This window comes from Sparus aurata, chromosome 5 (genome assembly GCF_900880675.1).
Source record: "Sparus aurata chromosome 5, fSpaAur1.1, whole genome shotgun sequence".
In the NCBI taxonomy this organism is placed as follows: domain Eukaryota; kingdom Metazoa; phylum Chordata; class Actinopteri; order Spariformes; family Sparidae; genus Sparus; species Sparus aurata.
The window spans coordinates 19,731,526-19,756,958 of NC_044191.1; the positions used below are offsets into that span (position 1 = coordinate 19,731,526).

The 25,433-nt window shown below is 40.9% G+C and overlaps 1 protein-coding gene across 3 annotated transcripts in view; it reads left to right on the plus strand.

The window, feature by feature from the left end:
- slc4a4a (solute carrier family 4 member 4a) overlaps window positions 1–7,724 on the plus strand; it is a 60,934-nt gene extending 53,210 nt beyond the window's left edge. For all 3 annotated transcript variants that reach the window (XM_030416777.1, XM_030416778.1, XM_030416780.1), the window contains 3 exons: window positions 980–1,073; window positions 1,909–1,988; window positions 5,142–7,724. In XM_030416777.1, coding sequence (XP_030272637.1) covers window positions 980–1,073; window positions 1,909–1,952 — 138 coding nt within the window. In that variant the 3' untranslated portion in view covers window positions 1,953–1,988; window positions 5,142–7,724. The remainder of the gene's footprint in view (window positions 1–979; window positions 1,074–1,908; window positions 1,989–5,141) is intronic.
- Window positions 7,725–25,433: the final 17,709 nt, after the last annotated feature.

The window sequence follows — 25,433 nt, forward strand, 5'->3', positions numbered from 1 at the left end:
ACATCGACTAGACATCGTGTTTGGGGAACTTTTTTTTAATGGTTCCATTTCAGAATCAGGCCCACAGACTCGTCAACTCTCGTAAGTGGTTGAGGTGATGATAATGATGTGACTCGTCAACTCTTGAAACAAGCAAATAATTGTTAATTGAATCATATCAGGTACATGGACCACTTTCAATGGATAACAAGCTGGCTTGTTTTTGTGATCACTGACATAGAATGATGCATTTGTCCAGTTCTAGTGGTCAATATCTGTGCATTAAGTCGAGTGGAAATTAGTCTTCTCAAGCGGACGGATTATGCCCTTTTTGTTTTCTCTACATGGCAGACTGATTTATCAAAAGTCTGATCTTTGACTTTACTCCTCATCAACATGAATCTCTTAATGCAATGTTGCATGTACTCTTTTACCTTTGTTAACCAGGAATGTAATGGAACCTAATATTGCAGTCGCATCCCCATATCCTGTTTTGTAATCTTCTGTATTTTTCAGTGGATTTTCCCTTAACGGTGCAATATGAGCAATTTTGGTAAAAAAAACAAAACAAAAAAAAGCAACAGAATATGAAGTTTTGTCAGAGAGTGATCTATTGAAGTTAGCATGCTAATCAGCTAGCCCCTTGCCATTTTGTAGCTCAAGTGGTGATAACAAACAGCACTTGCACTCCCTCTTTGCTCCGAGCTCCCGGTCCAGGCACAGTGAGCTAAAAGAACCACTAGCTGCACGGTTAAATGAGCTTACTAGCTAACTGTAGCCCCATTTTGAGTCAGTTAGTGGCTATGTTTGGAGTCGTTTAGAGTGTTAATTCAACTGGTTCTTACATGTTGCACCTTATTAAGAGAAAATGTTCGGCAATTAATGTAATCGGGGAAGGTCATGAAAGATTTAGTAATACATGCATGCGTGTGCTGATGCAAACTCACCCGACACCCCCAGAGATCCAGTCTCAGGATGTGCGTTTTCCTCTCTCCAACAGTCTGACTATCCTTACAATGAGAAAGTTCCCAGCATTAAAATCCCGATGGACATGATGGAGCAGGAGCCCTTCTTAGGTGATAAGGCATCTGACAGTGAGTAGACCCCGAACTACCGGCAGTGCCGAAGGAAAACTACTTCTTCCTCCTGCCTGACTCTCCTGCTCCGCTTGTGTCTCCAATGACTCCAGTTCAGAGTGCTTGATGCTCTGTTGCCTGTTTATCCTTCGCTCACTGCATGATATTAACATTTTTTTCCTTCTTTGCCTTTCTCTTTCTCTTTCTTGTGTCTCAAAACATTAAACATTAACTTTATCTTCTCCTTTTGTGCTTTGCTCTTGGATTATGATGCCTTCCAGTAACATTGATGTTATTTGTCTGTCCCCCTCAGAATGTTTGCTTCTTGGCCTAACCCTTTCTTTTCTCCACTTTACAATTTCAACCTACCTGTTCAAAAAAGCTGTTGATTTCATGGATTTTCAAGGGTTTTGTTTGAATTGACACTGATTGTTAAACTGTATTATTGATTTTCAGCTTCATGTAAAAGATCTCTATACATAACATGGAAGACTGTGTGCCTTTTGTTGTATACAGTTATGCTTTTCTCATACACAACAACCATGACAAGCTAACTGACAGAGATTAAACCTTTTTGTTATGAAACTTTTAACACTTCTTCATCATCATTTGCTTTTGCACTAAACTTAAGAGGTATTGTAAAATGCTGAAGACAATGGTTTGAATAGATATTGTACATACCTGTGCAGGTTGTCAATCCACCCAAATCAGCTAACGGCTAATTTTAGTGGGTTTGTTAGTGAAATCAGTGGCAGTCCTAAATACATGTAAAACTTTAAAGCATGTGTCAGAGAGGGCTGACTCTACAAGTATGGCTACATGCACATTGATGGCTGTTTTCTTTCTTTAACAGGAGAGAAGTCCCCATCATTCCTTGAACGACACACGTCGTGCTGAGCAGCTTCGCTACTACCAGGCCAACTGCTTATCCAGGTAAGATGTGTGCGTGTGCATGAGGGTCAGCCACAGACTCTCGTGAATCTTCTCGCCTAACAGGCCAAATTAAAGGATATAGAGGAAACAAAAATAAATATAACAGGCCACTGATTTTCTCTTTGAATTCATTAATGAATGTGGCATCAAAGGTCGCAAAAGGTCAGAAGACAAGCTAACTAGCTCACATTTAATGCTAATCTGAACTTTAAAGGACAGCGGGGCTAATTAAGTAATCTATAGCTAAATGATTTTCAGTGGCTAACAGAGGTGACATGTTTCAGCTGTCTTGCTTCTTTCTGGACTTCAAACCTGCAATAAGTAATTTTTTGGGGCCTTGGGTGCAGCGGAAACAAGTTGTAAACACAACATTGACCCATCGTAAAGGTTATCTGAGAAACTTGTTGGCAAAGAGTTGCTTAGTTACACGTCCAGCAGTTCCATCATCATTCTGTTGTAGTCATGTTTTCTAACTACCTTAAGTCCAATATTTGTGCTCTTTGAGCTCTGGTTTGGGTCTCTACCACCAACATTTCTGTCTCTTTAGCTGCCGAATGCTACACTGTGTTCAGTTGCTAGTTGTTGCAGAGATGAGATGTTGTACAGTGAGTGTGAAGCAAAACAGTTAACTGGTTACTACAAACAACTCAAAATATCACTCTACTTGACATGAACTTAATCTTGCACATGTTTTGAAACTCATCATCTGCCGTAGAATATTTCAGATTTATATCAGATAAAATCTCATGCAGACACACAGATCAAGGCCCATTGAGGGTAGTAATAAGGGTCTGAAACTGACCCAGTCTATGTGGCACCGTGACTAAACCAAGGCGTTTGTTGAGTGATAAACACACACTGTGGTTCGCTGATATGAGCTTTAGAGGAGACAATCAGACTCAAAGAGGCCGAACAAGGCTTGTTTTTTGGGCAAATATTTAGAGCGATGATTATGATGCTGAAGAAGAGATTATGTTTCTTCATCATGTCCACAACCTCTCTTGATGACCAGGATCCGCGGGTCATATGCACAGGGTCACGTTTTTGTTCCGGTATTACCCCATCTGCTCTAAGATTGTCAGTGCAGTGCAGACAGAGGAGGATTAGTGGTTGGGACAATGTGTGAAAAGCGGCTGTGATCACAGCACATCTGTGATGCCAACAAACAACTTACATGATTTATCTTTTCTAATTGGTCTCAAGCTGGATAGATCAGACTGAAAGGCTGTCATTTGTTCACATTGGCTGGTGACTATCTTTAAGCAAAGTGTACTGACGGAGGTGGAAGAAGTATTCAGATATTGTACTTGCAAGTGAAGTCATGAATTTAAATGTTACTTATGCCAAACATATTAGCATCAAATACCATCAAGTAGCAGTTAAAAGTATCAAAAGTAGAGGTAGAAATGTCCCATTTTATGATAATGCTACTATATTATATCATATTATATTATATAATCCCATTTTTATTACTATAACATTACTATTAATGTTGTAGCTGGCTGAGGTGAAACTTACTCTAAGTACCGTACTGTATACATTATTATTTTGTTTTACTTTAACTACTTCACAATTAATCATTTTAGAAACTCATTATAGATTTTCTAGTGAAAAATGTATTCTGAAAAATAACTTAAGCTAAAGTACAACCAAAATTTCTTTGCTTACTATTGATTGATAAGTAACTTTAATTGGCCCGATGCTGTAGATAAAAATGTTGTAGCCTCCTGTCCTGGCTGGAAATGCAGATATAACGAAATCAGACTGGAAGAGTTTGATCTCACATTACTTGAAAGACCTCTGGCCTTTCAGTGGTCTGTGCACATGTCCATTAGAGTCACTGACGTCGTACAGGGCATGAACTGCAGTGATGCTCTGGTAATGATGACATTACGCTGCTCCCACCCCCTTCCAAAACTAATCCTGTCACAGCTAAGATTGAAGCCAAATTGCTTTGAGCTCAAATGACCTCAGGAACCGTCAAACATGATCACTGGTTCTATTTCTGCAGCAAGAGACCAAAACGTGATGCTGTTGTTACGCACACAGTAATGATTTATCTCAGTAATGTCTTCATAAACAAATCATTTTATACACGTCACAGAGAAGACGGAATTATGACACAGCAAATTGCAACAGCCTACAACCCCTTCAATTAAACTCAATCAGTGGGACCAAATGACTGAATACCAGCAGTACTGTCAAAAAGATCTAAAAAGTACACCTTTTGATAATTACCTGTAAACAAAACTTTATCAATGACACATGCAGAGGACTTAAGTAACTGACCGACTTTCTAACCAACTCAGGTATTTCACTTATCTACAAGTAAGGACATGGATGGCTATTCGATCTCATTTATCCCTCATACCTATACAGTGAACAGCTTGTAACTACAGCCAGCAGTTAGCTAGTGTAGCTTAGCACAAAGACTGGAAAGCAGTTGGAAACAGCTTAGCCTGGCTCTATCCAGTGGTAACCAACTCATCTAAAAGTTAACCAAGAGTTGATACAACGTGTAGATACATTTTTTTGTAGTCTGGGGTTTTACGGTAAGTTGTCAGACTATTTGTCAACTCGGAGCAGTGACTTCCTTCAGTCTCCACTCACCAGCCAATATGTTACCACTGGGTAGGATGATTTGACATTTGGACAGAGCCAAGCTAAGCTAAGCTAACCAGTTTGTGGCTCCAGCTACATAATTAGTGTAGGATTTAGGGAAGAGTGGAATGTAATATTGATTATCATGTTTTTGTATTAGTTAAAACATAGTTGGGTAGATAACTTTGGAATGAGGCTTTTATATCTACAGAAGGAGCAGGTCTTTTCCTACAGAGTCGGCCATGTTTCACTGCTGTGCAGCAGCCCAGAATGGACAAAGGGTCTTTCGCGTTTTTGTCTTTTAAGAAGCTGCTGTAGGGAGGCTGTTTGCAATCTGCATCCCACCACTGAATCCCAATAAATCCTACACACTGAACTTTTAACATCGTAAGAGATAAGGGCATCAATCTTCTGATTTGACTCTCAGCAAGAGAATGAATAAGTGTATTTCCAAAAATGTCAAACTATTAATGTCAACGATTTAAGGTTATACTACATTATATCCAAGCGTGCACTATGTCCTAACAATAGATGTACATGTGTGTGTTTCAGCCCTGAGATGAGTCCACTGAAGTCTGTGCCTCAGATTAGAATAGAAATGGACCCAGATGATGATAATTCATTCTACTGGAAGAGCAGAGGATCTGAAACGTCTTTGTAGAGCACCGAACCACCACCAGGAGACAGGAGACAACTCGCTCTTTTCCCTTTCTTTTATTTCTTTATTCTTTTTAACTCCTTTCCACAGTTTTCAGGATTTTTGCTCTGAATAGATGGTTCTTAGAAAAACTGGACAAAAAAATCTGTCTAACACGATAATACGTTTCTCATAATGAAGCTAATTTAAAACCATGTCTGTCCTCACTAGCTTGTCTTGGTATTTTTCTCACTGCTCCACAAAGTCTTTGTTTTTTTGACACAAACACTGTCAAATGTAACTCCTTACTACTCTACTATGCAACTCATCCCACAAGTCGCTGATCTACAGTAAACGCTATGGCTCTCTCTGACCAAGCATGGAACACCCTCCCTGCTCTCTCTATATTTATATATATCTATATATATATATATCTATATAAACCTATCTATATAAATCTATATATATATTATATATCATCTGTCTGAACTTTTTTTATATAAATTGAATTATTCTAATAATATTTTCCTGTAGCAGGAAAATTATGTTTTTATAGCTCTACCTCTTGTTCTAGATCAATGGCTTATTATGAACAAATGCAACATGTTGATTTTTGACGCAGCATGGGATTTTGATATTTTCTCTCTGTCCTCTTGTAGAGTTGAAATGATTCAAGAGATTCACTGTATTATAGCGTGTGAAGGAAATGTGTGCAAATAGATCTTTTAAGTTAATTAACAGTTAATTAATGCATATTTGTATGTGCAGATGAGGTAAATATTTTTATCATCACTTTTTGATGCAGTTTTGATTGCTTCACCTTTCTAATTTTCTGAATCTTTCTCTCACGTGTTCACTTCAAAGCTTTTGTTACTTGTTTAAATTAAATCATAAATTTCTTTATGTTATGTTTTTTCCTTAAGTTTTTTTTTTTTAATCATTATTTTTGTGTGTATGTTGGTAACCTTTTTCTTGTGTCCTACATATTTTTTCTTTGTGGGTAGAGAACAGTTCAGCTAAACATAATCATCTGATTTTCCTCAGCCAAACTTTAACTCTAACTCGGAGTGCATATCATATAGTTGCTTGTTCTGCACAAACTACTTTACCTAAGTGGCTTATAAGAGATCGATCCTGACTGAAATTCTCATGGCAACTATGTGACAAATAAGAAGGGAATCAAATCCATGTAAGCTATATGCAGTGGGACGGCTTCAGTCTGCAGCCGGTTTATTTTGTTTTTCGTCTCGCCGGTTGTTTGAATTGTCTGATTTGAGAATGGGTTCACAGATTAAAAAAAAAAATGTTATACAGTAAATGATTTTGATTATTTCAGGTCTATCTTAATACAAATCTCACATGATATTGGTTGCTGTTATTATCTTTACCTTCCAAGTCTGAGTTGAGTCTCAAATTGCAATGACAATGAGCCCACATCTCTGATAGGGCTGGGCAATATATGTGATATCCGTTGTTATCGTGACATGAGACTATTTATCGTCTTAGATTTTGATAATTAGAATTAGAGCGTGATATGACATCATTGTTGTACACTAAAGGGATGATTTTCGGAAATTACAAAACACATATAACCTATTAATTGGCTCCCAGGGTGTATGTCTCTGCCACAGCTCAGCATACAAACTTAATGGAAAGACCATAATTTTGGAGGATACCACTTTCATTTGTCATCATACTAACATTTCGAATACAGTTTTGCACTGTATTGTACATCTCATCTGGCATCCTTTTACAGTGTATTTGCATTAGGAAGGTATTGTTATCAGTGAATAATAACTGTGCGATCGTGTGAGTATTACATTAAGATGGACTTTCATTGAATCCAAACTGATCCTTAAAACAAATCATCTGCAGTCGTTTTTACTTACTTTGCTTAAATCAGGCTGAAGATGTATAAGCGTCTTACTCACTTCAGTCCACTGCCACACAGAAAGTATTGAGCTCCTCAGATATGCCAACTTGACTTTTATTGGCCAGTATTACTTCCAGTACAACGAGCCAGACTGGCTTCTTAAGCACTGTTCGTCATTACAGTATCCCCACTTTATCTCTAAAGGGCACACTGAAGCACTTTCTCACTGATTTTTACGTCTAAGTGGGTCACGTTTAACTTTAAGCTGGAGGTTGTCTCTGTCTTCATCACCACTATAGATTCCAATTTAAACTTTGTGATAAATGAGCCGCCTTCCTCTTCTGAAATTCATGTAAATACAGCGAAGGCATTTCGGTTCAAACCAAAATGCGAAAGGTTACTTTGTTTGTTTCAGTTCATCAGCCGAAGTGACGATGCCGTTTATTCTCCACATCAGTGTTCTTAGACGTCAGCAGCAGAGCGTGGAAAGAAGTGTGACTTCATGTCTGAGACATATTTGTGTGGAGTTGAAGTGTCGTACGGTGTAAGCATGTCGGACAACAAATCTACAACATGAGATGAAAACCTGTTAATTTTAGCATACAGAATACTGATGTTTTTTTTTGTTTGTTTGTTTGTTTTTTGTTTTTTTGATTAACTTTTTGTGACTTTTTAGAACAGGTGAAATGGTTTATTTTAGAATTTATATTTTTCAAATGAAATGTATATTGAAAATAAACAGAATGATCAAACGGTGATGGTGTGCTGCTTTTTCATTGAGAGTGGAAAAACCAAGCAAATATTAAGGAGACAAGAAAAGAGCTGAGAGTAAATTAACATAAAGGTGATATAAATCTATCAATAATAATAATATTACAAAAATCTGTAATTCTCCTATCTATCTATCTATCTATCTATCTATCTATCTATCTATCTATCTATCTATCTATCTATCTATCTGTACACTTAAGTTGCAGCTTCAGTCAACATGATTTGATGATTTGATCTGATTCTCCACATTAAAACCACCATCAAATTAGCTGTAAATTGAACATACAATATTACCCAACCTCATTCACCGTCTCCTTATCAACAGATCAGGTGCCTCACATGATTGCTGATCAGGTGGCTCCCTCTAGTGGCCAACCAGCTGCATTACAACCTACAGAAACAGGAGCCGTCACACAAATGTCAGCAGGTTTTCATTAGGATTCAAATCACCATGAATTATCTACTGGGGGACTGACTGCAGAAGGACTCACTCCACCATTGCTGCTCCATGTAGTACAGAATCACATCCACACTCACATGGAAGTTAACAGCACTTTGTTTCCACTAGAATTAACAAGCACCGTAGAAGCTGTTTGTGTGTCTGTGTTTTACTGTAGGTTATATCTTTGTGGTGACCAGTGACTTTTGGTTTGGACCTGATTTTATGGGTGAGGTTGGTTTAGGTTTAGGTTAGAAAAGGTTTTGACAGAGTTACAAGTAGGGTTGTTTAGAAAACACTTGGGATTCTGCCTAAAATGCTGAAATCTGTGTCTATGCACCGATTTGATACCACTTTGTACATTTATTAGATCTTCACTGACTGATTTTTTTCTTTAAACTAAATAAACAAACTCTCTTAATTTTAGTGTCTGAATAAACTGAATAAACAAGGTGACCTTTAAAGCACAACACAATTTCATACTGTTTTACTTTGTTTATATGTGGCGGACCCTGCCACCTTTCTAGCTTCAAACAAGTCAGTGTTCTGGGGACCTCTATTTCCCTCAGAGAACAGCTTGTTTATTCAGTTATGTTAAAGATAAATATATCTGAGTATGTATTATCAACTTATTTTGTAAACATTAAAATTCCCAGTTTAAATTTATTCTCTAAAACTCCATAACGCCCCTTTAAAAACAGGACCCTGCTTCTTCTCAGCAGCCTCAGCGTGTATACAGCTTAACAGATTTGGATTTATTGCAGAGGTAGCCAGTATCCATAAACAGCAAGCAACTTTTGTAACCTCACATCCATAACATCCACACAGGGTTAGCAGTAGACAGCTGTTTTATGATAGTAATGTGTATGTAGATTTTTTTTAACACACTTGTATCAGATCAGTATTCTGTATCAGCTGATGGGGGAAGCAAAACTCAACATCTTTAACCAGGAGAGAGCATTTGTGAGCAGTTCTCTTTTGTTAGAGTCAAAGAGGAGGGAGGACATTAGCCATTGGTGAATGAAAATGTCCTGATTTATATTCATCCTGTCAGCGGATGTATATATATATATATATATATATATATATATATATATATATATATATATATATATATATATGTATATATTAAATTGAACTGAATGGCAAAAGGAAAGAACAGAGTCGAATACAACAGAGGAGCACTCCCGCTGACAGGATAAATATAAATTCTATAGACGAACCGTATCATTAAGCTGGTCTGCCTCTGCTCAGGAAGAAAACACAGTGTGATTAATGACCGTGCTGCAGCATGTGTTGGCTCACTGACGTCATGTGACATCACCGCTGTGAGGGCGAGGTTGAAAGATGTTTTACAATAAGCCAACTCATTATTGTCAAGATGCCGTTTTCCAACAGTGGACGTAACAGTCATATTCTTACAGTTACAAAGGCCTTTTTTTTGTGTGTGTTTGCTTTGACTTTTTACCTTTTTTTTGTGTGTGTTTTCTTTGCCTTTTTACCTTTTTTGTGTAGAGTTTTGTCTTGATAAATTGAAAGAGAACAGAGGAAAGGATTCAAATCAGCAGCTGGTGTGTCTGCAGTGACAGGAGGGCAGAGCTCCGTGTTCAGAGAAGAAACACTCTACGACAGATAAATGTTGCACGAGTACATTTACTGGCACACTGTGAGGAGGTGTGGGAGATATGTGGTCGCTTTTAGAGCAGTTGGAGGCCAGTACAAAAATACTCAAGGATGCAATTAAAATTATGATCACATCACTATGGTTTAAGGTTAAAACTGTTGTACTTTGATGCAGTTAAAAAAAAAAAAAGGTTGCAACCAGGGCCGTTTCTGTCTGGTTGGAGGCCCTATTTTGTCAAACTACGATAGATAGATTCCTAACCCTTTTAGGTGATCCACAAAGATGCAACAATTTATTACATTTCAAGAGGAAAACAGGCTACAGTCGTGAAAATCTCTCTCAAATTAAAATCAAACATCTTAAATTGACCGAACCAAGCAAGCTGAACTGATAGAACATGATAATACAAGGTACACAATGTGGATCCTCTATAGGTCAATAAATGAAACTGATGCAGTGTTCCTCAAAAATATTTATTTTAAATTGTAAAACATTTTTAAACTTAAACATCCTGGTCCGGTGGTGCTGAAGGCGGCCGTGCCACTTCCTGGTCCGCGGCTCCAAAATAAACCTATTTATTAACCTATTTATCAGGTTCATGCTGGGATCAGGCAGCTGTGCAGGTTCATACAGTCACACACAGGCAAGCTGTTTTTTTCCTTTTCTACACCTTCAAGAGTTCTATATTATCATTTTACCACACATATTTTTCCACTCCACAAAGCCTCCTCAGTCGTGTTGTCTTTCCTTCAAAGCAGCATTTGGTGAACTAAAACTCTCATTGAGGACATCGACTTTGACGGACAGAGCAAAAGAAACTACTGATGATGAATTTCATCACTGATCATTACCACTTTGCTTGATAAACTTTAACAATCAATCAATGATTTAAATTGTCATCAACTGGTTTGTCTGATGATAAATAGGTTAATTAACTTGTAGTTTAGGGCTCTAAAATAAACTTAAAACCTTACTTCTAGGTTACAACTACATCTGAGAATCTTACATGTTCTATAAAACCCTGTAATAATAAACAAAACAACAAAACATTGATTTATATTTGCATCTTTTTCTCTTTCTCTCTGACACACACACAAACACACACACACACACGCGCGCGCACACGCGCACACACACACACACACACGGATGTACAATTTACAAAATAACTATATGAAGAAACAAACAATTAGCAGAACACAAGAAGAAACTTATTTACTTTTCTTTAGCACCAGATACAAATACTGGCGCTATAACGTGTGCAAGAAAACGTTTCCTGGGTACTTCAGTCATAATGATTGAGATGCTGACTTGAGGGCAGCTTTTCTTCCTTTATCTTTCTCCCTCAGCTCTCTGCCTCTGCCGGCTCAGTAAACAATCAGCAACACACAACACAGAGCTTTTTATTCACAAATTACATTAACCTCGGCTTTACAATGAGCTTATTACACAGTTAAAGGAGTAAGAGCACAAGACATCGAATGAACACTAATACATTTAGTTTCTACCTTATAGCAACTCATATGGGATCTTCTTTCCTTTGTTCCTTCCTTCTGTCCTTTATCATCTTTTGATGAAGATTGAGCTCCAAAAATAAATGGTTGTGGAGAATTGCGGTTTTGGTTTAAAAACTGCAGTGAAAGAGGCAAAAGAAAACAAGAACAACAAAGCTTACTGTTGGTGGGATGTGGGATTTGAAGATTGATCTCCGGTGCAAAAAGCCAGACTCTTTCTACACCCCAATGTTCATCCAAACCCCCTTCATAAGAGGTTTTGTGGCACTCTAATGACCCGATTCTACTCCTGCCTTTTCTCTCAAGAGACAGCTGTCATAAATCACACAGCCACTGTTGTTTTACCGAGGAGGAGAGTGTCGTGCTGGCTCTGTCTGCGATGGTCAGTAAAAACAAGAGGAACGGGCTTTGTTGAAGTTACTCCTCAGCACTACAAGCATAACACAAATACGCAATTGTTCCAGGCTTATGAATAAGTCAGAACCCACTGACGACAAACACACCTCAATTACTTTAATCAGTTTTAACTTTAAACATTTAAAAATTGCATGCAGTATAGAAGCCTGCGCCAATCTTCTTTTTTTGCATGGAAGTGGAGCGCCATTCCTTTCCATTAAGTTCTGTGGAAAAAAGATGTGACCATAAATGGCAGATTTTCATTATAAAGAACAAGCAAGTCCAATTATGGAGGAGTCAGACTTTCACCCAGGAGACCCCATGCTTGTGTCAATATCAATAGTATGTAGCATCACTTAACCAGGGTATTTTCCTAAACCTACCAGGTAGCTTTTATTGCCTTAACCCAAACAAAGTACAACCGTTCCACAGTCAAAATGTTAACAGAGTGTATATATTTGTTACTATGACAACAAAGGTCACCTGGACTTCGATGATAACTATAGATCTGCTTTACGCAGAAGTTAATTGGAACAACCGGCGTGTCTCTTGGTTGGCTTACCCTGCAACGCTCACCGTCTGATTCCACTGCCCTTTGCACAGCCTGAAAGGGCGTCTTGCAAACATCAGCCCTCTCTATGAGGCTGTGGACATTTAGTTTTACCATCCCTCCTCAATGTGATCCAATCACAAGTGGACAGCTTTAAGCCTGTCAACTCCCACCAGGCCTTGAATGTGTCTTGTCATGCATCTTGAGTGACCCCCATTAGAGCAGATCTCACTTCCCCGCTCTATATGCAAAGACGCACCTACAACACTAAAACAAAACAATATATATTTTCATGTATTACGTATGCCGATTTAACAAGAAGGCCCAAATAGTTAGATGTTGTTAGACAGCCGTTCACAATGTTTTTAAAGTTTCTCCTAATGCAACAAGTGTCAGAATGTAGCATTTTTAAAGGGAGTCCAGGAACTTTCTCCTCACACATCAAGGAAGTAGCTTAAAGAATCTAGTCACATGCATCACAGGCCAAATTCTAATGTGGTCTAGGTGATTGGATCTCAAATGCATCCTGAATGCATCTTAGGGGTGTTCACATCTGTACTTAGAGCGGATGGTAAAACCAAATGTGAACAGCCTCTCTGTTGCTTACATCCAATTTATCCCATCACCCAAAGGTGGCATATCTGTGAGCCAAGGGATGTAACTAACATTAACCTAATTTGTTTAAACAACAAAACACGCAAAAAAATGTGATTTAGAAAACGCCACCTGGAACACTATCGCAGGCCAGATTTAGTGGTTGAATATTACTGCAATTTAGTCCCCATATGCTCTACATTTTACCATTATAACAGTTTATAAGGAAACAAACTGTCATATAAACTTGTCTTCAGGCAAAATGTGCAACCAAAAATCAGCATCTCCGTGATATAAAATTTTTGGTGTCACTCAGAGAAAGAGCGAAGGTGTCATAGAGGGACAAAAACTCTGTCACTGAAATAAATAAAGAGTCGATGTGGAGACGACAGCATCTTTTGTCTCTGAATAAAACTTGGCAGACTCGTACCACACTGAGTCATTAGCATATTTCTGTCCCACTTGCATAATTGTAAGTGTTTTGAAAGAGATGGAGCCTGCAGACAGACTGTGGAGAAGTAGATTATGGTTCGGCTGGGTTGATGTAGGAACTGCTCCATATTGAAATATAACCATTTAAAGGACAAGTCTGGTGATGTTTGACATTAACATTAAGTCAAAAAATCTTATGTGGTAGCCAAACCAACATGGGATTGATCCAGACAAATACTGTATGTGCAAAATAACAGAACTATACATTTTACAAAAAGAACATCCTAAGCAGGATTGAATGTGGCTGGGGCTGAGTGCCAAGGTCAGGCTGGAGATGCAATTAAACTTGTAAAGCATCTTGTAACCGGACACAATCCAGAGATTTAAGAGACTTTTGGCTGTGACACCAAACTGTAGATAGAGTTTATTCACTCTGAGGTGATTTTGAGGTTGAAATTTCTCCACATTGCTGCAGTGAAATGTAACCAGATGTGTACCTGTGATAAAATAAGGAATCAGGAAGAAGATGCAAAGACAAAGATGTGCTAACCTATTTACAAATTGATTTGACATAAGGTCAAAGTTCAGAATAATATAAATACAGTTTGACACTTGGTCAAATCTCACCTCTGATCCATCCCATTCACTTTGCGTATGGACACAAGATTTTTTACTGGATTTGGGTGGAATTTCTATTTTTCATGCGTATTTTAAGTCTAACCCTCAGTTATTGACTGAAGTCAGTGTTCTGCCTCTAACCTCACCCTAGATCCAAAAAAGTGTCACAACAAATTGGTACCGACTCCAAATGGCCTGAAATGGGCTCCTAAACACTTTCTGGAAGAATAATTTTGGCCCTGACACTTTACATTAGCCACATATATCTGATTAGAACCTGTCTTTGTTTTTCCCTCTAGCCCAGAGGGCTCTAACTAAGAAAGGAATCGCTCTGGTCAACAAACACGTTAGATTAAATTCTGATGGAGTATGTTTGTGAGGTATGGAAGAGATGGAAGGCGGAGGTATTATCAGTTTGTCTGCTCCGTACAGAAACCTTTTTCCACTGAAATGCAAGCAAGGCTAGATGTAAGGTTATTCAGCTAATCCAGTAAAGACAGGAAAATAGAACCAACACAATGTTTTCTCTTCCTAAACTTGGACATGCAGAGAGGCCCATAGTCATTACTTCAGTGCCTGTTAAAACAGCAAAAATAAACAAAAGAATTGCAGAGAAAGTTCTGATGATGTTTTTTTTCTTTCAACAACACGTCTACGTACAGTAGGTGTACAGAAGGTGTACAGTAGGTGTACAGAAGGTGTACAGTAGGTGTACAGAGGGTGTAGGTGTATCGGAAGCAGCACGTTTGCAGGGCAATAGGAGCTTCCGTACGGTGTGTCTACACAGGATGCGTTCAGTCACAGTGTTGGGTGCAGGTCACCTGTGTTTTATCATTGCTTAAGGCCCAACTAAATCAAGGCTGTTAGGGTTATGTGTAGGCAGTTGCAATGAATGACACATAATCGTATCTGTTCCATGAGACAGATAGCTGACTGATAAATGCAACTGACTAGCTCACCAGCTGGCATATGTTGCTGTCCTTAGAGCCATACTGCTAGCACAGCTACGTTCCCCTCGATTCCTCGGTTTAAAGTGAGTGTTTTCAATCCGGCATTAAACATTAACCTTTTTCTTTTTTTGCTTTCATTTTCCTGCCGTATTTTTTATCTGCAGTAATTTGTATCTAGTATATATTTACATGATCCTAAAAATAGTCTGTGCTGTAAATCTTAGATTTAAAATAAACTTGAATCAACTCAAATAAATCTTAATGTCCTGCAACATTTGCTGGCATTTAACTCAGCAACTAATGCAACATAAGGAATTTATTAAGCCACAACTTAGTAGTCTAACTCACTTTTCTGAATATTTCATCAATATGTAAAATTTGCATAATTGTGTTTTGCTTTGGGTGTTTTGGTGTGGATGAAACTTTGAGGATTGCGTGGGTGTGGTGGAGGAACGCTCTCTGACTGCCTTCTATAGGTCTTTATACAGATGTACTAAATTTACTTACTAAATATGCACGTATTGTGCTGAGTATGCCAAACATGTGTGAATGAGTCTGAGTGTCTGTGATGTGATTTATATCTATCCTCAGTCAATTAAAGGGATATTCCGGTGTAAATTTAATCCATGGTCTAACACACTGTGAAACTGTGTTAAACTCCCTCTCGAAAGATAAAGTTTGCAGACCGCTAGCTAATGTAGTTTTAGCATCCTCAGAAACGACCGCACGACAACAATACCTTGCAGTGAATGGGTCCAAATATAAAACCGCCATCAAAAAGCCACAAATAATGCTCAGAACAGCACCAAACTTCAGCAACATTAGAAACAGGGTCCCAGCACATATTTCGAGGCATCAAACATTTGATATCATTGCCGGATTTGTCGGAATAGATAAACAAAACTCACCACCCGAGAAGCCTTCCTTGTTGTGGGGAAGCCCTGTGAGTCGATTACCGAGTGCAGTTGAGTTCCGCAGTAATGATCATCATTGAGCTGCGGAACTCTACTGTCGTGCGGTCGTTTCTGAGGATGCTAAAACTACGTTAGCTAGCGGTCTGCAAACCTTATCTCTCGAGAGGGAGTCTAACACAGTTTCACGGTGTGTTAGACCATGGATTAAACTTACACTGGAATATCCCTTTAAGTCAAATCGTTCTGGGTTGTCCTCACATCAGACTTCCTGAGCGCACAACGTTCAAGACCTTAGAGTTTCAAGAGTAATACCAATTTATTTCCAGTGGAAACGGTTTTATTATAGGCTCGACAGAGAGCTGCAGGTCTCTGTTTCTAGACCCTCGATTCAAGTGAGGAAAAGACTTGTCATGATGAGAAAAAAGCACCCCTTTCAACAGGGGAAAAAAGATGAAAGAAACCACAGGCAACAATTCTGAGTTACCTTTTAAGCAGAAATAGCAAAACTTCATTGGTTGCAGCTAATCTTTTTATGACAATAAACTGAGTTTTTTATGTATTTTGGCAAGAAATCGAATGTGTAAAAAAGGGCTGTGGGACAGTGTGATTGGCATGTTTCTACAATTTAAATTGTATCGTTTAAAAATCTATTCAACAATTGGCAGATTAATCAATTTATAAAAATACTTGTTACCTTGCTACTGCACAGGCAGAGAAAGATGTTAAATATACATTAATTGTCATGTCTGGGCCCAGGTTATAGTTTTGTCCTCTTGACCTCTCCTGCCTGACTTCGGCCAAGCCGAAGCATGGGCCACGGCGGAGCGGGTGAGAGACTCACCGGTATGTAACTCAGTGGACCATTTTAAAGACTCTCTCTCAAAGATCTTTGATCAAAACACCCCGGGCCGGGAGGCGGCCAGAGCTCTCATGGGACTTCATCAGGGCAAACGCAGAGTGGCAGATTATGCCATTGAATTTCGGACCCTGGCAGTGGACAGTGGCTGGAACTCCTTCTCTCTGTGTGATGCTTTCCTCCATGGTCTGGCAGATCAACTCAAGGACCAGTTGACTCCACTAGAACTCCCCGAAGACCTTGAGTCTTTAATCTACCTGTCTGCCAAGATAGATAATTGGCTGTTCGAGAGGGAAAGAGAGAGGTTGAAATCCTCGGCTTCCTCCTCCGTCCAGAGGGGGCAGTCTGCGACAGCTTCTTCATGGCATTCTCCTCTGCAGCACCTCCAGAGCCCCAGATCATCAGCGCCTCCTTCTGTCCAGGTAGAAGCTATGCAGCTGAGAAGGAAAAGACTTGACTCTGAAGAGAGACGCCGCTGGATGCAAGAGGGCCGCTGCATCTACTGCTCACGAAGAGGCCATTACATCGCTTCACGTCCGCTAAAAGACCGGGCTCACCAGTGATAAAGAGGGTGCTGGTGAGCCATTTCCTTTCCTCTTCTGTCTCTCGCCGGCTGATGCAGGCTATGCTGGTATCCCCGTCCCAAGTGCTCATTCTCCAGGTATTGGTGGATTCTGGAGCCAACGAGAATTTTATGGCCTGGCGTATGGCTAAAAGACTTAAACTGAACCCGTCATCCCTGCCCAACCCGCTGGAGGTTAACACCTTGGATGGGCGTCTTTTGTGCCAGGTTACCCATCACACCCAGCCCATTCAACTCATCATGGCTAAGGGGCCATACTGAATTTCTAAGTCTCTTCTTGGTCAACTCTCCCTCTCATCCTTTCCTGTTGGGCCTTCCATGGCTTATTAGACACAACCCGCAGATTGACTGGGCAGCTGGGGAGGTTGGAGTAAGAGTTGTTTCTCAGTCTGCTTCCCCACAGAACCGGCTCCTGCATCTCCACTCTCATCACAGCCTCTGGCTTCTGAGGATGAAGATTTCCCGGACCTCTCGGGTGTTCCTGCTTCTTGGCTCATCTCCTCCCAGAGGCTGGCTCTACTCGCTGTCTGCTCTGGAGAAGGAGGCAAGGCAGATGACATTAACTCTTCTCTGGACGCAGGGATCTTCTGTCCATCTTCTTTACCAGCGGAAGCAGTGTTCTTCTTCGTGGATAAAAAAGATAAGACTCTCCGACCCTGCATCGACTATCGAGGCCTGAATGGGATCACTGTTCGTAACAGGTACCCTCTTCCTCTAATTTCTTCCGCCTTCGATCTTTTACAAGGTGCTAAGTTTTTTACGAAGCTTTATCTTCGTAATGCGCACCATCTGGTCAGAATAAGAGAGGGGGATGAGTGGAAGACTGCATTTAACACTCCTAGTGGACACTAGGAGTATCTAGTGATGCCTTTTGGTCTTGCTAACGCTCCAGCTGTTTTCCAGGCGTTAGTGAATGATGTCCTCAGGGATATGTTGGATCAGTTTGTTTTTGTCTACATGGATGACATTCTTTTTTTTTCTCTGGATGAACAGACGCACATCCAGCATGTGCACCAGATACTCCAGCGCCTCCTCAACCATCAGCTGTTTGTTAAAACTGAGAAGTGCGGATTTTATGTTCCCTCTGTCTCATTTTTGGGATTTGTGGTCTCAGGGAGTAGCATCCAGATGGACCCTGCTAAGGTCAGTGCAGTGGTGGATTGGAATTCCCAGGCAGACCTAGCCTTCCAGAGACTGAGAGAGAGCTTCAAGTCGGCAGCCATCCTCATCCTACCTATCAATTTGTAGTGGAAGTGGATGCATCAGACCTAGGCATCGGGGCGGTTCTTTCTCAATGATCCCACGCTGACAACAAGCTCCACACCTGCGCCTTCCTTTCCAGAAAACTCTCTCCTGCTGAACGGAACTACGATGTGGGCAATTACGAATGTTGGGCCTCATGCCCTCATGTACATGTCTCAAACAAAGAGACCAAGAGAGGCCTGTAGTTGAAACCAGAAGCCTAACTACTAGGGCCTCACACGAGGAATTACCAAACAAAAAACAGGGAAAAAGACCGACCAGGTGTGAAAAACGTGACCAGATTGACCTGCCCCAAGACGTCACCCGGTCCCTATTGGCTGTGAGCCCGGAAGCTCCGCCAGGATCACAATGACGTCACCCCCACGTTAAAAGGTCACGCACCCCTCCTGCTCTTTCTACTCGGCAGCGTTCGTTGTGAAGAGACTTCGGTTTCACGCAACTGCTGCCATAAGGGTACAACTCCGAGAAACGTTTTTCATTTCCCCTTTTTGCTTGAGCTAATTTCAGTTCCCTCCTCGCTGGACGAGACAGAGACTGTTTTTGTTTCACTTTCATTTTTGTTCGGACGTTCGTCATAATCGTTGGATCCAGGAACGCGGCACCCAGCCGTCTCCTCATTACCTGCAGAAGGAAGAAAGAATCTTCAGAGGGGACAAAACTGTCCCCTTTACGAGTCGACCTATCGCTGTGGACAGCCTGCCATCAGTCGCTAGGACGCTAACGCTGATTCCGCGCCCGCGCTCCCGAACGAGTTGGAGCTTCGGGTCAGACGGACCCCACGCTACCGCAACAAGCGGCATCCAAAGTAAGAGGCTTTTGTTTGGGCAGAAACAGATAGTACATAGCGTGTTTTTCTTTGTTGTGCTTGTATTCTGTTGTGAAAGGGCCGCCGAGTCCGATTTATGGTAACCCGCACTGTGTGCTAACTGTGTTTGCTACGCTCGCTAGGAGCTCATTCAGGCTAATCCAGCCTGTACGGTCTTGCCGCCGTGTGTGACCACAAGACGTCGTACTCCGGCTCGATCAGCGGACGACAAACGAACCTCGATTCGCTTGCCGGCCACTGTTCGAGGGAGAGACGACCGCTGTGCGCCACATGGTTGTTTGTGTTTGTTTCTTTGTTGCTGCTAAGCCCCGCTTAGCTTCTTCCCTCTTTTACTAACACACACACACACACGCACACACGCACACACACGCACACACACACCGAGATACACGCACTCCTTGGCGATCTGTTGTGAACTCATAGTTAACAACCCCGCTATAACATAAGACGTATGTCCAGCATATCCCCTTTATTGACTGAAAAGACGGACTTCCCCGGTAGCACGGCTACCTTTTTGGGACAGTGGGTATCATCCTTGTAGATTCACCCCTTGTGTGACCAAACCGCACACGAGATCAAAGACGGCGCAACCGCTGACTTTGTTCAAACCTCGCGCGCACGTGTAGTGATCACCTTTGGTCGATACAGTTACAGCCGCCATTTTTGAGTTCCAGGTATATGAATCAGTGAATCTGAATTCATCATCTCGGAATTCGCGCTCTCGCGTGACACCAAGTCACGTCCGGTGTTTCCCTGTAGTCTCTCAGACGAGACTTCCCAAGTCACGCCCACCAATTTGTTGTCCGGCGAACGTGACTTTCCAAGCCACGTTCGGCCATCTTTGTAGTCTTTATTGGGGACTTCCTGATACACATACACACACACACACACACACACACACACACACACACACACACACACACACACACACGCCTCCACCCAGGTACCTGTTTGGCTTGCGTATGCTTCGATGTTGTTAGCTTTGTGAAGGAAATTGTTGTTTGTTAAAGTAAGTGGTTTGTTCTGTGGAGAAAGCTTTAATAAACACTGTTGACTTTAACTGAGCAGCATCTGTGATTATTTTGCACAATCCCATATTGTAATAACTGCTGGTTGAGATGGCCAGTGCTCGGATTCACGCCTTCCCTCTTGTCTAATTATTGATAATTCCATAATATTGACAAGTTGACTATTTTTCAGGCTATGAGACTCAAAGGTAAATCATTTGATTATTGATCCCTGATTTCAGGGTGGTGCCCCGTGTTCATTAATGACTCATAGTTACCTAGGTTTCATTAATCAACTATAATAAATGTGATTAATTAATAACAGCATATTAATTAATAATTAATAATCAATAACGATTCCCAACACGAACTTCTGGCAGTTAAGGTGGCACTGGAGGAATGGCGTCACTGGCTGGAGGGAGTGAAGTTGCCATTTCTAGTATGGACGAACCACAAGAACTTGGAGTATATAAGGTCCGCCAAACGACTCAACGCCAGGCAAGCCAGGTGGGCACTTTTCTTTAATCATTTTGATTTTTCCCTGTCTTACCATCGTGGTTCCAAGAATGTCAAACCTGATGCCCTGTCTCACCTGTTTGACCTGGACTCGAGTCCTAAATCTCCAGTTCTATCTTGCCTCCTTCCTGCATGGTGGGGGAAGTCACCTGGGAGATAGTAGAGAGGGTCAGACAGGCCAGTAATAACAGGATGATACCCAGTGTGTGCCCCCAGAACTGGTTGTTTGTCTCAGAAGAACATGCTATGTGATAAAACAGCGATTTTGGTGGCCCGCCATGGTGAAGGAGGTGGGCGAGTATGTAGCAGCCGGTCAAGTGTATGTCCAGAACAAGGCTTCTCGTCTCCCCCCTCTTCCAGTACCCCATCACCCCTGGTCTGACATCTCCTTGGACTGCCCAAAACCCGGCTACATGGAGCAGACACTTCATATGGGTCGAATACTCCCACAACACCCTGCCCTGTTCTTCTTCTGGTCTCTCTCCGTTCCAGTGCGCCTACGGTTACCAGCTGCCGCTGTTCCCAGGCCTGGAAGAGGAGGTCAATGTTCCCTCTGCCCAGGCCTTCGTGTGTCCCTGCCGCCAGATCTGGTCTGGAGCTCGTTAGGTGCTGTTTCGGAGCTCTGCCTGCTCCAAGAGAGCAGCTGACTGGAGGATTCCAGCTCCTGTCTACAGACCAGGACAGATGGTGTGGTTGTCCTCTAAAGACCTCCCCTTGCGAGTTGAATCTCGTAAATTGGCTCTGTGCTTCGTGGGTCCCTTCCCCATCTCAAAGGTGGTTAATCCAGCAGCCATGCGGCTCAAGCTTCCCATGTCTCTGAGGGTGCATCCTACATTTCATGTGGTCCGGATCAAGCCAGTTAAGGAGATTCCTCTGGTCCCAGCCTCCAGACCCCCATCGCCCCCCTGGTTCATCGATGGTGGCCCATTATGGACCCCACTCTCATCCGGGATTTCCGCCGCCGTCACCCTGACCAGCCTGGGACAAAGGACTCAAAGGACAGAAGCATCGGCTAATCAATTATATCATATCAATATGCTACAGGGGGAAAAATAAAATTCAAATTTAAAGGTGTTTTAAAGACAAGCCTGCCTTTCCTACAGCATCAAGTCATCTGAGAGGAGGTAGATTTAGCATAATCTAAGTTAAAATAAGGTAGAAATCCCCCCCTAATTCCATTTATTTCATTTCTTGCAATGTGTATGAAAAAGGGTTTGACGTAATCCACCTGCTGACTGACTCAGAGCATTAGTGCCACAGCCAAAACACTGACACCCACACAGCCCTGCCTGAAACCACATAGAAACCAGTGAATCTATCTGACGTGACTCGGGCAGAAACATTCACAGGCGAGGTAATTTATTTAAAGTTTCATTCACGTTATGATTGGTCACGTTTGGCGCCTTCCTCCCTCACACTCTCTCACGTGTCATCCAATCTTTTAACTGTAAGTTATAGCGACAGGTGATCAGTGAAAACGCACCTTTACTTTGAATAAAACTGTGGATTTTTCTGGTTTTGAACATTGTTAGAAACACCTGGGATAATGGATAAAAAGTCGAGACACATTTTGCCACAATGACACACACACAAACACATACTGAAAACGTTATAGGCCAACACTGTTGCAGTCTGGTGGCTTTTGGACATTTTAGTGTGGAAATGTTGCATATTGTATCTTTCACATACAGCAAGAATTTACAGGACCTCTTATCTTTGAAATAAAAACACGTAGTGTTCAGATACGGAGTTAGTACTGTTATAGCAGCAGATCATGTATGTGTGGCTTGAGTCAGATAAAAGCCAATAATCCCCTCCAAATGTTTGCTCTAAAAGTTGTCTCAAGTGCTAGATGTGGCATTTGAGGAAGCCCGCTAGGCAATAATGTTTTGGCCTTTTGGCAAATCAATGTTCTTTCATATATAAAATGTTAGACCGTGAACTGCTGGCTCCTTCAATTTTGCTCAGATTAAGCCTTCGTTTCTGTGAGCCATTTACTGGCAAAAAAAATCCATTTCACCGTTATTTACCTGGAAATGCCTTTCTCCCTAATACATTCTTACGTGCATTGCTGGCATTACAAACAAACAATCTTATCAAATTGAAGGTTAAACCTCCATCATCTCTTTCAGAGCAGGGTTATTGAAATGGGTGCTTCTTGTACACGTCTTGCTGTTCTAAAGAAAGCAACTACAGATTTTCTAGCCTGACTTCATTCAAATCTGAATATCTGGCATCAACCCTATTTGTTGAATGAATTAATATCAGAATTAATGTTGTGGACATGAAAGCAATTAGAGACAAGTCAGATCTGTCAGGACAATGAGATATTGTGACAGATTTATAAAGAAAAAGCAAAATTAAATCAAACATTATACACCCTCGCACAGGTATGTGTTCTTATTCATTCAGCTGTAATTGATTGGGCCATAATGAATGTCTGAGCATATGTTTGTCCTGTGAGGAAAATTTAGTGCAATTTGATCCGCCTGCGTCAGAGTATGTTAGTCAAAGCGGCTGTGACAAAGCCCACCCGTCAATTCACTGTTCTCCTGTAACCAGCAGGATGTCATCAGGTTTGATTTACTCAAATGGTGGACAGAGACTTGAATTAAATGACTAAGTGCATGAACTTAGTGGTGATTTTCACTGAAGGATACTGTTCTTGTTATGACATTTTTTCGTTCTTTTTTCCCTTTAGTTATTATTAATGACAAGACCTAATGAGTGTATATGGATCACGCATGGACGAGGCAAGACGTGACATGCAAGTCACTCATTAGGGGGAAGGGGGGAGGGCACCCGTTAAGGGGGCAGAGGGGCTAGTGGGGGCACCAACATTTGTATCAGGGGAGCCGAATTTTCAGTGGACTTAACTTCAACTTTATTGGACTTAAAGGTCCCCTCCCTCCTCTCTATTTCACCACACTTGCATGCCTACTTTCTTTCTTTCTTTTTGAGGCAGTTCTCTCTGCCTTCTTTTCTTCAAGTGTTTTTCTACGCTCGGCCTGTTTGGTAGTATAAGCCGTCACAGGGAGTGTTGGAATTGGTTGCTTTCCCTCTTCCGCCTTGAACAAGAGGAAGATGTTCCTGCTCTGTGTTTTCACGAGCAGGTAGGACTACCCTTTTTATGGACTTCTCTGTTCTGATTGGATAAAGTGGGCAGGGAGACAAGAACATTTCTACTCTCTTTTACTGCATGAGCAGGGAGAAACATGGGCTACAGACCAAACACTCTGTAACTGATTATTGTTGGAATATAGAGACGTTCATTTGAAGTCAATAACACTTACAGCAGCTTTAAAGTATTTTCTGTTGCTCCATTAACTTCTACCAACCACTTTATTTAGAAAACAAGTTTTTTCATTAAAGTGGCACAATGGAATGCTACAATAAGTGCATAATGTCACAGAAAAATTACAACACAAGTCCTCCAAACCATGCTAGTGTTCTTTGCATTAAAATGACTGTTTTTAAAAACACATCAGAGATGGGTTGTACTTTCTTCAGCTTTAATTTGTGGCATGTTATTAAAAATGATTTATTTATTTATTTTTTTTTTGCTATAATCTGTTTCACCCCTGCAATTTACTCTGAAAAGGTCACAAACAACCAAAAAAACTGATATTTTCCCTTATTTATTTAGGAAAAACAGTAAAGTAAACAGTAAAGCTACTACTCTGTTATCTCAAAGTGAAATATGATGAGGCCTGTGCTTTAATTAAACTGTAATAATTTATCAGCAGTCATTATTTCTGTGCTCTTCAGAGGCCGTGATACCCGCCGCCATTAAAGAATCGAAGGGCAGAAAGAAGGACTGCGTCTTTATTTATGATCCCTTTCAGCAGCGTGAATGTGCCTCTGTCATGTAGCTGAACACTAAGTGCACATACAGAAAGAGCTGCTGAACAACAAGACGACAATGGAGTGAAAAGACAGAGAATACAGACAGCCGACGTCCTTTGCTTTGCTCTTTTCAACAGATATTCAATCTATAGATCAGTTCAGTTCAAGCTTTGACAGACTGAGCATCAGATGGTATTTGTGATGAAGATGTTCCAGGAAAACTTCAGATGGTTCACAGTTTCTCATGTTTTATACATTTCCTGTGTTTGTTTTGAAAAGAAAGACACAGGCAGGTCTATCTGCAACTCTATAGAATCTATAGAAAGGATTTGGACGTACTGACATTTTCACACAAAGGTGGTATTGTGTGCAAATGTCAGTACCTTAATGCCAGCTTAGTAGTATAAAAAACATTATGGCTGTGGTACGTAGCTGTATAGAAGCCTTTAGAAATAAAAGCAGACAGCACAATCTCTTTCTCTTTCTTTTTTTAGACACAGAAATTAATAATCTAATGTCTGGAAACAGTATATTTGTTAGTTTGGGATCAAAAATAAAGCTGATGCTTTTATTTTGATGAAACCTGGCCACAAGACACGAATCCAGCACACATTAAGGTAGGATTTGTCAGCCTG